Raw genomic sequence first — 12,007 nt, 5'->3', positions numbered from 1 at the left:
TTAGCACCCTATTGTTTAGAGCCAGCTTTAACTACATTCTTTCAAGAGTACAACACCCGTGTCCACTTCCCTCGCAGGGAGGGGAGAACATACTTAACCACTCACCCCCCCCCCCCCCCAATACTGCAGAAATAAAAATCCTGCATTTTGTTTCTGGCAGCTTTTCCTTCACCCTTTCAAGTGATTAAGGTGGAGTGTGGTGGTGGCGGCACTAATCGCTCAATTTTATCCAACTTCCACTGCCAAACACCAACAGGAATGCAAAAAAAACGCAGACGTGCTGTAACACACACACACCACAACAGCACACACGTGTACCACAGACATCCACAGAAGACCCAGAGCACAGGACAGTGTATTTTTGAAGTTTATTTATGTAATACAGTGTAGAAAGCTTTCCCAGTCAAAGCAATGTTTGTACAATCACACAGAGATACAGAGAAGACCCTACTGTCTCCACTCCCTTCTGCTCCCTGCACCCTCTTCCCCACCCATGGATGTCTCGCACCACAGGAGAGGGGAGTAAGTCACCACAATTCATCATCAAGAATGACTGAAGCATCAAAACACAAGCCTCTGCAATCCACACAGTGCAGGTGAATCCTATGAGTATATTGCCACTTTCTGCAATTCCCTCCCCATGTGCTTTGGGACAGGCCTGAAAGGCTGTGCCAAAAGACCCCACCCACTGCTGAGGGTCAAATCACACATGAGGGTGGGGCTTCGGCTTCTGATTGGATCCCAGACTGGAAGGGGATACGCCCACTCCAAGGTACCTACAACCCGAGCAGACAGCTGATAAGTTCCATCTGAGGAGGACGGCAGGGTCTTCTGGCCTTTATAATTCCTGCTTAAAACTCTACACGAGCTTGAACTCGCTCTAGTTAGCGGCTCCACCGAGCCGAAGCCATATCTTCCTTCTGCCATTTTGTTTTAGCACTGATGATGAAAAAACATAACATGCTCCATTCCCGATGGAAGTAGCTATTACAAAAGGTTCTCGAGCCTGGACAACAGTATTTCAGTTGTTCCGAGTTATGTCCTGATAAGCAGTCCAATTAACCCCATGAGGGCCTTGAGGGGCAGAGAGGGAGAGGGAAGGTTAGGGATCAGAGGGGTGGTCACTGGCCTCCCATCCAATTATTGTTCAGGGAGCACTTGAACTTGCTGCCTCACTTGCCTTACACCCCTGCATTTGTCTGAGCCACACCAAACCTGAACCCAACTCATCCCCAGCGTAACACAGCCCTCCACTGACGCCTGGGGCAGACAGAAGTCTCCCCTCTCAAACACACACTAGGCTTGATGCACCCCTGCTTTGCACGACCACTGCAACCAACTCCTTCACACCCAACACGGCCACGTCGTCGCCCTGCATGCACCTTAAAACTACCTGTAAAGTCCTCACTTCACAGAACTGCCACACCCCCAGTTTTTCCAACAGGCCCACAATGCATGTCCTGCCACAAAGGTGCTGGACTGAGGGCTGAGGTCGTTCGAGACGAGCCCCCCCCACCACCCACCCACGCCAGAGGGTGAGCCATTTTCGCACCTAGACTTCCCAACAGACACCTTGCTGCCTACAGGGGTGTGGGGTGTGGAGCAACAGCAGAAAGATCAAGACACAGCTTGTCTACACCCTCTGATAGCATGGGGGGGAGGGAGACACGAGGTGGCCCCAGTACTCCAGTCCTGGTCATGGGGGGTCCCAGGTTGCGGGGCAGGGGCTGGGCTAGACTGACCTCTGGGTGGGGGTAAAGAACACAGGTAGAGAGGGGGGGCAGCAGAAGAGAGAGTGAGACAGGAGGAGGAGGGGGAAATAGGGCCTCTTTCCCATCAGAACTCCCTCACTCCTCCCACCCACCCCAAATACTTGTCGATATCACAGACACGGAGAGAGAGGAAGAAAAGACAAAGGGAGGAAAATCAGAAGAAGGACATCTTCCTCTTTTTTTTCTCTTTACATTAGTGTGAAATGCACAAAGACAGAGACAACTAGGATGGAGAATGTAAACTGGACAATTCCCCCACCCCGACACTCACAAATCCCACCCCCTTGCCAAAACAAAATGAAAATAAAAGATCCCCTAAATGATAATCTCTCAGAGAATGCATAGTAAGCCAACAAAATCATTCAGATAATGAGACACACAGCTAGTCTAGGTTTACCCCCCCACGGCCCCGCCTCCTGTACGATACCAGCTCTGGCCAGCAGGGGGGGCTCCTGCATAGAAAAAACAAAATCACGATGCGCTGATTTCTTAAAGCACGTCTCCATGGAAACAACAGCGGACTGGATTCAGAATTGGTTGAAATCACGTGATCACAAGAAGATAACTAGCTTTACGATCCTGCTAAAAGTACACAGTCTATACAGGAGAAAGTACGAGTCCAGAGAGCAGAACAAAAACCGTTTTATCAGTATTTTTTTTCTGACATGCACTAAATAGTTACAGCTAGCCTCGGTCATTAATTTAATACGTTTACACACAAATAAAAAACATTCAGTTTGGATTCTCTTTTTTACTTTCAGTGTTTTTTTTTTCCTGTTTGTTTTTTTCATTTTTATTTTTTTGGAAAAACAAACCAACATTAACAAAATAAAAAGCTCGTTGAAGAGTACATTACTTTTTTTTCCATTGAGAACCTTGCATGGTCGAATACAGCACAGCTGTCACCAAGAGAAGGACAAGAGAGAGGGAGGGAGAGGGAAATGGGGCAGGAGAGGGAACAGGTAGAGAGGCTGTAGTGCTAATGAGTGTTTCTGACCAACCCCTGACCTTTCCCCCCAGAGTGCCAGGCCAGGCTGGACAGGCCAGTGTGGACTACACAAGCCCTGACGCAGAGACGCACTCACTGCCACAGAACTGGCGCACCCCTGTGGGTGGTGGAGGAGGGGGGAGGGGGGTGGGCGGATGGGCGTGGCTTTAGAACCGCGAGGCTGCTGCGATTGGACAGGCCTGAGAAGCCGCTGCGTTGGCAGGGACGTTTCTGTGACACATCTCCATAGAGACAAGGAGGATAGGGAGTGGTCTGCTGCTGTGGGGGGGAGGAGGCACCGGCCTATCAGAAGAGCCTCTCGGAACCCATCCAATCACCACAGACGTGCAGCTGGGAAGCCATGCCCCCCGGACAACGGGGTAGTCGAGCCTCTGTCAGAGGAGAGAGGGGGAACAGTCCGACTGACGCACTGCAAGGTCAGCCAGCTCACGGGTGGCCGATACTGACCGATTGACTAACGGTGCGGCTGGCTGACGCTGGCGGACTCCAGGACAGTTCGGCCACAGTGAGTGTGCTGTGAGCCAGAGCTGCCCACGCTGCCCTGCACACAGAGGTCAGTCTGGGGGTCGGGGGAAGAGGAAGGCTGGGGGCTAGAGGGAGAGGAGGATAATTAGGATATTCAAGCGGGAAGGGGGATTAGGGCATCGGGAAAGGGGAAGAGGTCCCCCTCTGCCCAGTGCAGGGCATCAGGGGGTCACATAGAGGCGAGAGGAGGGCTCGAGAGATGGCCTCAGTTCTGCATCTGCTCAAAGAACTTGTAGGTGGGATTCTCGTAGCCGTTCTGCTGCATCTTGGAGAGGTGGCGCTCCTCGGGGGTTACTGCAGCATCCACCTGAGACGGTAGGAGGACAGGAAAAGCAGAGCTTGACTCAGACTGCCCCTCTGATGTCTCAGATGTCAACATCGCAAAGGCCTGATCACAGGGCAACACCAGGTACAGGCTAGAGCTCACTCCCTCACCTCTACAACCCCGTGGTGGATGGAGGTGTACTGCTTCTTCCTCAGCATCACCAGAGTGATGACGATCACAGTCGCGATGACAACGCCTCCCACCATCAGGCCAATGATCGCACCCTTGTTGGAGCCCACGTCCTCAGCGAAGAACACCTGGGAGAGGCAGAGTGAGAGATCGGACATGAATGCACACAGCTCGTGGAGACACCGCTGAAAGAGCACAGCAGAGTACGTTACGACTGCGCCGAGCAAGGAAGAGCACACAGTGGGATGAGGGTGTCTTAGTGGGCCACAGTTGCCGTGACAACTCTCCCTAGCAACCAGGGCTGTAGAACTCCCCTTGCCTCACGAACCAATCAGGAAGCAGACTGTCTAGCTCCAGTAATACTGGGCTACTCTCGCACACAGACTGGGAGTGACTGTGATCAAATGATGTTAGGATGCCTTTGGAGGCGAGAGAGGTGGAGGGGGGTCCGGCTCTTCACACACAGCAGTCAGACTCTCCTGGCCTGTTCTCCATGCCTGGCTGCACCCCTGCAATCTGGCCTCATCATGCAGCCTAGGTGCTGATGGGTAATGGCAGTGTGTGCGTCTGTACTGCACTCACCAGCTTCTGGTGACGCACTTCGTATCCGGTGCTGTGTCTCTCTTCTGTTTCTATCCGCATCTCCGGCACCTCCCCGATCTTCACTCCTGGCAGCCCTGACCCTGGGGAAGAGGGAGGAGAGAGAGGGGTTCCCATTGAGCCCGAGAGAGAGAGGGGTTCCCACTGGGCCCGAGAGAGAGAGAGAGGGGTTCCCACTGGGCCCGAGAGAGAGAGAGGGGTTCCCACTGGGCCCTAGAGAGAGAGAGAGGGGTTCCCACTGGGCCCGAGAGAGAGAGAGGAGAGAGAGAGGGGTTCCCACTGAGCCCTAGAGAGAGAGAGAGGGGTTCCCACTGAGCCCGAGAGAGAGAGAGGAGAGAGAGAGGGGTTCCCACTGAGCCCGAGAGAGAGAGAGGAGAGAGAGAGGGGTTCCCACTGAGCCCGAGAGAGAGAGGGGTTCCTACTGAACCCGAGACAGGAGAAAGAGAGGTTCCCACTGAGCACGAGAAAGAGACGTTCCCACTGAGCGTGAGAAAGAGACGTTCCCACTGAGCGCGAGAAAGAGAAAGGGGAGTGAGAGGGGTTCCACTAAGCCCGAGAGAGACAGAAGAGACGCACTGAGTCTAAGAGAAAAGGGAGAGAGGTAGGAGCGATGCCCACTAATCCCAGGAGAGAGGAGAGAGAGAGAGACAGGAGAGGTGTCCCCCTGAGCCCAAGAGAGCATGACAGGAAACTGATAAGCAGGGGGGGGCGAGACAGGAGCAGGCAGTACCTGGCCGTGTGGGAAGTCCTCTGTCAGCGGGGGCAGGACGGACATCAACAGGCTCGACTGAGAAAGAGGGGAGGAGGGGGATCGGACAGGTTAGTTAAGCGTGCTGAAGAGCAGCAGGGAAGGCAGCGAGGATTTATTCAAAGAGCTGAAAGCGTTGTACAATGGGCTCAGAAAACACAGCGCTGCTCACAATGAAACCTAGACTGTCACATTGTCACGGGACACACCGAGAGACAAGGGCAGCATGCCAGTCGAGGGTTCAAAAACGTTGAGTTCAACTCACACTCACACAGACCTGGATTCTAGTGGTCCAATCGCTCACCAGCCAGGCAGGACTCTGTGTTTCCTGCAGGGTACTTACCCTGGTTCTGGGTGTTGGCAGGTCCAAAGCCAGCGGGGTGGATGTAGCCCAGGCCCTCGCGCCCGATGCCCCCTTCCTCGGGGGGCAGCAGGTCCAGGGGGGAGGTGCTGATGGACAGCGAGGGCATCAGGGCGTCGTTCCCGTAGCTCACCCGGCCCTCGCTCTGCAGGGAGGACAGCTGCTCCGCCACCTCCACCTGCTCCTTCTGGACCAGGTCGTCTGAGAGCGGGGCAGGGAGGAGAGACCAGGGAGAGGGCCGGGGCAGCGACAGGAAGAGGGGAGGTCACGCGCCGGCGCCAAAAACGGAAGGAAGGGGCGATTGCATGGGAAATGAAAGAAGGACGGTAATCAATTGGAGGCCTCTATACAGCACTTTTCACTGCAGGGTGCTTTAAATTTAGGAGGAGACCCACATCACTAAATTTAACATTAAGAGTCTGATTTAATGTGTCATCCGAAGCACAGCACTCTATATCACCATACAGGGTACAGGGTACAGGTCTGGAAATCCCGGTCCAGAGGGGAGATCGCCACCTACTGGTCCACCAATATCACTTACAGCAGCAATCTAGTTTTCCTCAAAGGTCTCCCATCCTAGTACTGACCAGGCGCAGCCTTGCCTGGCATCTGAGATCCGACAAACTGAGGCTACAGCAGGTAAAGCTGCTATTTTCTGCTAGAGATCCATTTTGCAGCAGGTTTGGCAATGCAATCATGCGTGTACGAAAGGAATACACGAAAGAGAGAGAGATCCAGTCAGATGGAGGGAAAGGCCCAGACAGGGAGAGGGCGAGAGGAAGAGATGAGGACGGGAAGAGATCTAGATAAGAAGAGTGCGAAATCTGGCCGAAGAGAGCTGAAGGCAGAGGACAAGAGTGCGCAGACTCACCCACTTGCTCCTGGATGTCCTCTGCAATGCCCGGCACCTTGTACAGCAGCCCCAGGCTCTGGTTCATCCTCTCCTCGATCACCCGCAGGTGAGTCAGCACCTGCACCCAGCCCGGGGGAGGGGGGGGAGAGACAGACCGTCAGGCAGAGGGAACCCGACTCCCCTCGGCTCGGCGCGAAAGCCTGGCCAAGACTGTATCTGAGGACATCACAACAGGAGAGGCACAGCTCGGCTGGGTCTCCCGTCGCCAGTGACGAGGTGGTCGAGGGGTTCAGGCGATGGACTGCTAATCCATTGCGCTCTGCCCATGTGGGTTCGAATCCCACCCTCGTCGACCACAACTTCCTTTTGGGCGGAGCGGTGGCACTGTGGCTAAGGATCCGCACCTGTGGCTGGAAGGTTGCCGATTCAAATCCCGCAGCCAGCAGAGGAATTCTACTCCGCTGGGCCCCTTAACCCCAGCTGCTCCAGGGGCGCCGTATAAATGGCTGACCCTGCGCTCTGACCCCAGGCTTCTCTCTCCCTGTCTGTGTGTCTCATGGAGAACAAGCTGGGGTATGTGAATAGACAAATTCCTAATACAAGAAATTGTATATGGCTAATAAAGTGATCTGATCTTATCACTCTTCTGTCTCTCTTGTATCTTTTAGATTAGCTCTGTGAAGAGGGGCGTAACTTTCCTTTCCTGCAGGTCAACAAGTGGGGGGGCCATGCTTGTGTTAAATGGGTCAGACCCAGCCCAAGCCTATACGAATGGAGGGGGGTGTGACTGGAAGACAGACTGCTACTGCACAGCCATGAAAACGACCCAAGGGAGAAACTGGCAGGGAGAGGGCCAAGTACCTGGGGTCTGATCTGTGCAGCCTTCTTGGGATCCACCATGCGGACGTGCTCGAAGTGCTTCAGAGTGTGCTGTCTGTCCTTCTGCTCGGCCCGCACGTACTTCTTCAACAGGCTGAACACGTGGCGTGGCTGGAGGTGGGGGGGGAGGGAGGAGAGAGCGCGGTGAGAGCACGCGGGGGGGCGGGACAGACCTGCGGGCGCCCCCTCGGAGGGCCGGCCCAGCGACAGAGCGGCTACCTTGGGCGGGTCGGCCTGCAGGGCGGTGAGGTAGTTCTCCAGGGCCAGCCGGCGCCGGTCGTTCAGCAGGGCCTCCACCCGGGCCATGTGCGTCTCCACCAGCTGCTGGCGCTCGCTGGCCGCCTCCTGCTCCAGAGACTCCACCTTCTCCTGGAAATGCTGAGGGGGCGAGACGTGGGGAGAGAGGGGCGGTGAAGAAGACCACCACATCACACCGTTCTTGGGATCAAAGCTTCCGAATCATTTATGAAGCTCAGTTAAAGAAAACACCCGCGAGCACAGGAGTCTTGAGAAGCTCTCATGTATGGTACGAGGAAAGTCTGGGTACAGAGTGAGTAAGGTGTGAGCAGCACAAGTGAGAACAGTGTGCAAGTCATACGAGTACAGTAAAATGTGAGTAAAGAATGAGTATACTGGAAGCACAGAGTGCAGTCTGAGTCCAGTAGTGGGACGGGCAGTATCTATAGTGTGAGTTCAGTTGGGTAGCTGCGTCAGCATGCATAGGCTCACACCTAAAGAAGGCTCCACGGCCGAAACATTGTGTTTTCTTTCTTCTCTTTTCAGCATGGAATGAACCTATTACTTGTTCCTTTATAGTGAGTACAGCTCAGGTGCAGTCTGTTTAGCGCAGCTGTAGTCAAGTCCAGGCTTCACAACAGCATCAGACATGATTCCATAGCAACAAGCCGTCAGTGGGCAGATGAGCCCCCTGAGATGCGTACCCCTGCGCTGGGCGTGGCGTCCCCTCAGCAATGCTGTACCCGTTTATACTGCTGGGGGGACTGGAACAGCCGAGGGGTAAATTTTGCTGAAGGGGACACATGCAGTGGCAGTACTGATCAACCAGGACTCAGTGCTCCACCCAGCAGGCGGAAAGAGAGAGGTGAACTGTGTACAGTGCCAACACAGAGCGAGTCTCACCTGGATGACCGCTTTCTTGTCGGCCCTGGGCAGATTCTTGGCCTGTCGCTCAGCCTCCTCCCACTCCCGCATCACCTGGAGGGCACAGAGAGGACGAGAGCTATAGCAAGCACAGTGGGGGGGGCACACACAAATTGTAACACTCACCCCCCCCCCCCCACAAATATCCCCCCCTCTCGGACCTGTGACATCCTCTCCCTGTGTTTGGCCTCCAGGCTCTCCTTGGCCTTCTGGAAGTGGGCGTGTTCGTTCTCATCGCCAGGGGTCTCCAGGTAACGGTCCACTGCATCTGGTGGGCTGGGGGCAGTAGTGGGCACTGCGAGTGGGCAAGAGGGAAGAGGAACAGATGAGTTAATTCAATTAAGGTTTCCAATAAGGTCTCCCTTCTAACCACTAGTCCACAGTGCCTCCCTCTCTCTCTCCCAGTGCCTCAGCTCTAACCACTAGCCCACACTGCCTCCCTCTCTCTCCCAGTGCCTCAGCTCTAACCACTAGCCCACACTGCCTCCCTCTCTCTCTCCCAGTGTCTCAGCTCTAACCACTAGCCCACACTGCCCCTCTCTCTCTCCCAGTGCCTCAGCTCTAACCATTAGCCCACACTGCCTCCCTCTCTCTCTCCCAGTGCCTCAACTCTAACCACTAGCCCACACTACCTCCCTCTCTCTCCCAGTCCTTGGGCTATTATGACTAGAAAACACCTAACTTCCTCTCCTAACTCCTCTCCCAAGTGCCAATATCTCTGCCCACAAACACTCAGAGGAACACAGCTCAGCTATTAGTAGGCTGCCCTGCCTGTCGGAGATTAGAAACAGACAAGTGGCTTCAGAATCATGCAACAGATTGTTAGTGCAGCAGACTGGTTAAACTTTCTGGGTTGGGGGCCTGTGTGTTTTGAGAGGTTGGTGAAGTGGTGTAACTCTGGCTGAATACTGAAGGCAGTGATGAAGGGTAACTGCCCTCCGATACCCCCTGTTGACTGGGTCACTACAGCAACGTGCATGTATATTCATGTCTAGCTGACAGTGTCCAGAGCAGCTCGCTTTATAGAGAAGCCACTTCTGCGATACAAGTTCACAAAAAACTGAAGAGTTTCAACGCAATACCGAGTCACCTCACTGCACGCCTGATTCAACTGCAGATAACAGCTGATCCCACACTATTACACACTGCACATTGGAAATGATACTGGGGAACTAAAATAATACATTTCCCATACTTGGAAACATGGCCTTCACGGCAGGCATCCCAAGTGTATAATGTACCTTATTTCTGCACCACCCGTGTTCAAAATTCATTAGGCTTCTGTCGCCTCTGCGACAGCTTTAATTGAGAACGAGGAGGACTAATTACAAGCTGCTGGTGGTACAGAAGTGTAGCATATGAGCACAACGATAACCCCACATGACTATTCACCCCGGAGTATTTCATATACGTCAGATAAAACAGGTGCTGATGCTGGACTGACATTCATTTCCTTCATGGGAGAGCGACTGATGCGAAATGCCAGTGAAGATGAGGATGACTGAACCTGTCCTGTCTCTATGTTGCCTTCAAGCGCCAGAGGGAGCGATCTGAGCAGCTACAGTCTTCTGCCTCTCCAGCCCAGCTCAGGCCAGATCCCAGGCTGTGGAGAGTCATCAGACTAGAGGCAGTGCAGTGTCTCTGTGGTTAAGGATCTGTGCCTGTGGCTGGAAGGTTGCCGGTTTGTATCCCGCGGCTGGCAGAGGAATCCTATTCTGTTGGGCCCCTGAGCAAGGCCCTTAACCCCAACTACTCCAGGGGCGGCGTATAAAAACCCCCCAAGCTTCTGTCCCTGTCTGTGTGTCTCATGGAAAGCAAGTTGGGGTATGCGAAAAGACAAATACAAGAAATTGTATATGACCAATAAAGCGATCTTATCAGAAAGCGGGACAGGGCCCCACAGCCACGTCTCCCCACGCATCGCGGCACTTTTCCATACGGGTCGCCAAGAAAGAAAAAAAAACGCTGACTAAGTCTCGCCTTGTTTGTTTTGGAGAATCTGCAGTGGTGTGTGATGACCCCACCCCCAGCCCAGCGACCCAGAGACACGACGCAGCTACACACTACAGACAGCAGGGCGAGAGAGGACCGAGCGCAGCAGGTCAGGACACACACACGCACGCGCATGCAGGGCGCCCACGGCCAGTTAATTCACACGCGGACCCCGGCACACGGACTGGACTGAGGGGCCCGCAGCCGGTTAGTGACACAGCAGAGCGCCCGGTGACACAGGGGCCGCACCGCCCCCACCCCCACACCCCGCGGCGGGGAGAGGGGGGGCAGAGAGAGGGCAGCGCTCCGGCGCCCCCGGCTCAGCGAACTTACGCACGCTGCCGCACACGGACAGGCAGTAGTCCTCCGACTCGAAGTTGTTGCGGTTGCCGCCGCAGCCCCCGTAGATGAACTGCGCGCAGCGGCCCTCGCTGCTGTCGAAGTACCAGCGCGGCAGCATGGCGCGGCACGGGCCCGTCTCCGCCTCCTCCGAGCACACCTCTGCCAGGGGGGGAGGAGGGGGACAGACAGGCTGAGACTCCCTGCGCAGGCCGCAGGACAGGACGGGAAATTCTCCCGGCTGCTCCTTGAGACCTTCGGCTCTCCTCGTTGGGGGGGGGGGGGGGGGGGGGGCGTCCGTCACCCCTCTTCCGCTAAGTACCGCACCACCCGGGGCAGCGCAAGAGCGCTCTGCGCGCCAAGAGACACCGGGGGTTGTGATGTGAAAACACGCTTTTGTCTGTACGGCCCCCTGTGCTGCTCATCAAGGTCTACCTTTCAATTTCCATCTGTATATTAGGACTTCTCCCTAACATGACGACAGATCCACTGTGAACGGGAGAACGAGAAGACCAGGATCTGGAAATACTCACTTGTCCTTCCTCTTCCTCTTTTCCCACAATGCACTTTGGGAATGTCATGCTCCAGGCCTGTTATTACCATCCGCCTGGAGCGGTGCTTATTCCAGAGTCTGCTGTAGGCGTCATACTCACACTGACAGCAGACCTGTCACCCCACACCTCTCCCACAATTAACCAATAGGAAGCTCTCCTGCACAATCTCATTCGGTGTACTTCCTGTTTTTCATTTTCAACTTACCTCGGACTACTTCCTCTACCGACTCAGTGGTTGTGGTGGTGGTGGTGGTCATGGCGACATTGGTGGTGCGTTCGCTGGCCTCGGGCTCCTCGGCATCGTCCTCGTCGTCGTCTATGTTCTCTTCGTCGTTGACGTCCTCGTCGTCCTCCCCTAGGGCGGTCTCCACCTCCTCCCTATCCCCTGGCCCTGCCTCCTGGGGCTCGCTGACAGAGAGAGAGATTGAACGAGGCGAGAGAGGGAAATTAGCAGCCGGGACGGGGCTGGTGTAGCAGCGGCCGACAGGATCGGGGGGCACGACAGTACCTGTTGTCGGTGTAGTCCGCGTCGGCGCCGCCCCACCACACGTCGGAGTCGTCCTCCTCCAACTGGGCGCTGTCGTCCCGCTCCGCCTCCGAGGGGCAGCACACAAACTCGACACCGCGGAAACGGTCTATGCCACACGGCAACAGCATCCCATAGTCATGGAGATTCATGGAGCGATCGCCACAGGACTGCACGGTGAGAGAGAGAGAGAGAGAGAGAGAGAGAGGAGGAAGAGGGGGAAGATAGAGAACA

The 12,007-nt window shown here is 55.1% G+C and overlaps 1 protein-coding gene across 4 annotated transcripts in view; it reads right to left on the bottom strand.

Annotated features, from left to right (window-relative positions):
- Nucleotides 1-354: 354 nt before the first annotated feature.
- LOC148836433 (amyloid-beta precursor protein-like) overlaps nt 355-12,007 on the bottom strand; it is a 36,961-nt gene continuing 25,308 nt past the window's right edge. Inside the window, exons 5-17 of one of the 4 annotated variants that reach the window (XM_088913873.1) lie at nt 11,756-11,943; nt 11,453-11,655; nt 10,688-10,855; nt 8,524-8,657; nt 8,342-8,416; nt 7,421-7,579; nt 7,184-7,312; nt 6,341-6,440; nt 5,452-5,670; nt 5,091-5,147; nt 4,343-4,443; nt 3,742-3,888; nt 355-3,613 (exon numbers count right to left, since the gene is read on the bottom strand). In XM_088913873.1, the coding sequence (XP_088769999.1) occupies nt 3,512-3,613; nt 3,742-3,888; nt 4,343-4,443; nt 5,091-5,147; nt 5,452-5,670; nt 6,341-6,440; nt 7,184-7,312; nt 7,421-7,579; nt 8,342-8,416; nt 8,524-8,657; nt 10,688-10,855; nt 11,453-11,655; nt 11,756-11,943 (1,782 nt within the window). In that variant the 3' untranslated portion in view covers nt 355-3,511. The remainder of the gene's footprint in view (nt 3,614-3,741; nt 3,889-4,342; nt 4,444-5,090; nt 5,148-5,451; nt 5,671-6,340; nt 6,441-7,183; nt 7,313-7,420; nt 7,580-8,341; nt 8,417-8,523; nt 8,658-10,687; nt 10,856-11,452; nt 11,656-11,755; nt 11,944-12,007) is intronic. The other 3 variants (XM_088913875.1, XM_088913874.1, XM_088913876.1) reach the window with 3 other exon arrangements.

This window comes from Atractosteus spatula, chromosome 4, assembly GCF_055471065.1.
Source record: "Atractosteus spatula isolate fAtrSpa1 chromosome 4, fAtrSpa1.hap1, whole genome shotgun sequence".
Lineage (NCBI taxonomy): Eukaryota > Metazoa > Chordata > Actinopteri > Semionotiformes > Lepisosteidae > Atractosteus > Atractosteus spatula.
This window is presented reverse-complemented; position numbering and strand designations above follow the sequence as displayed.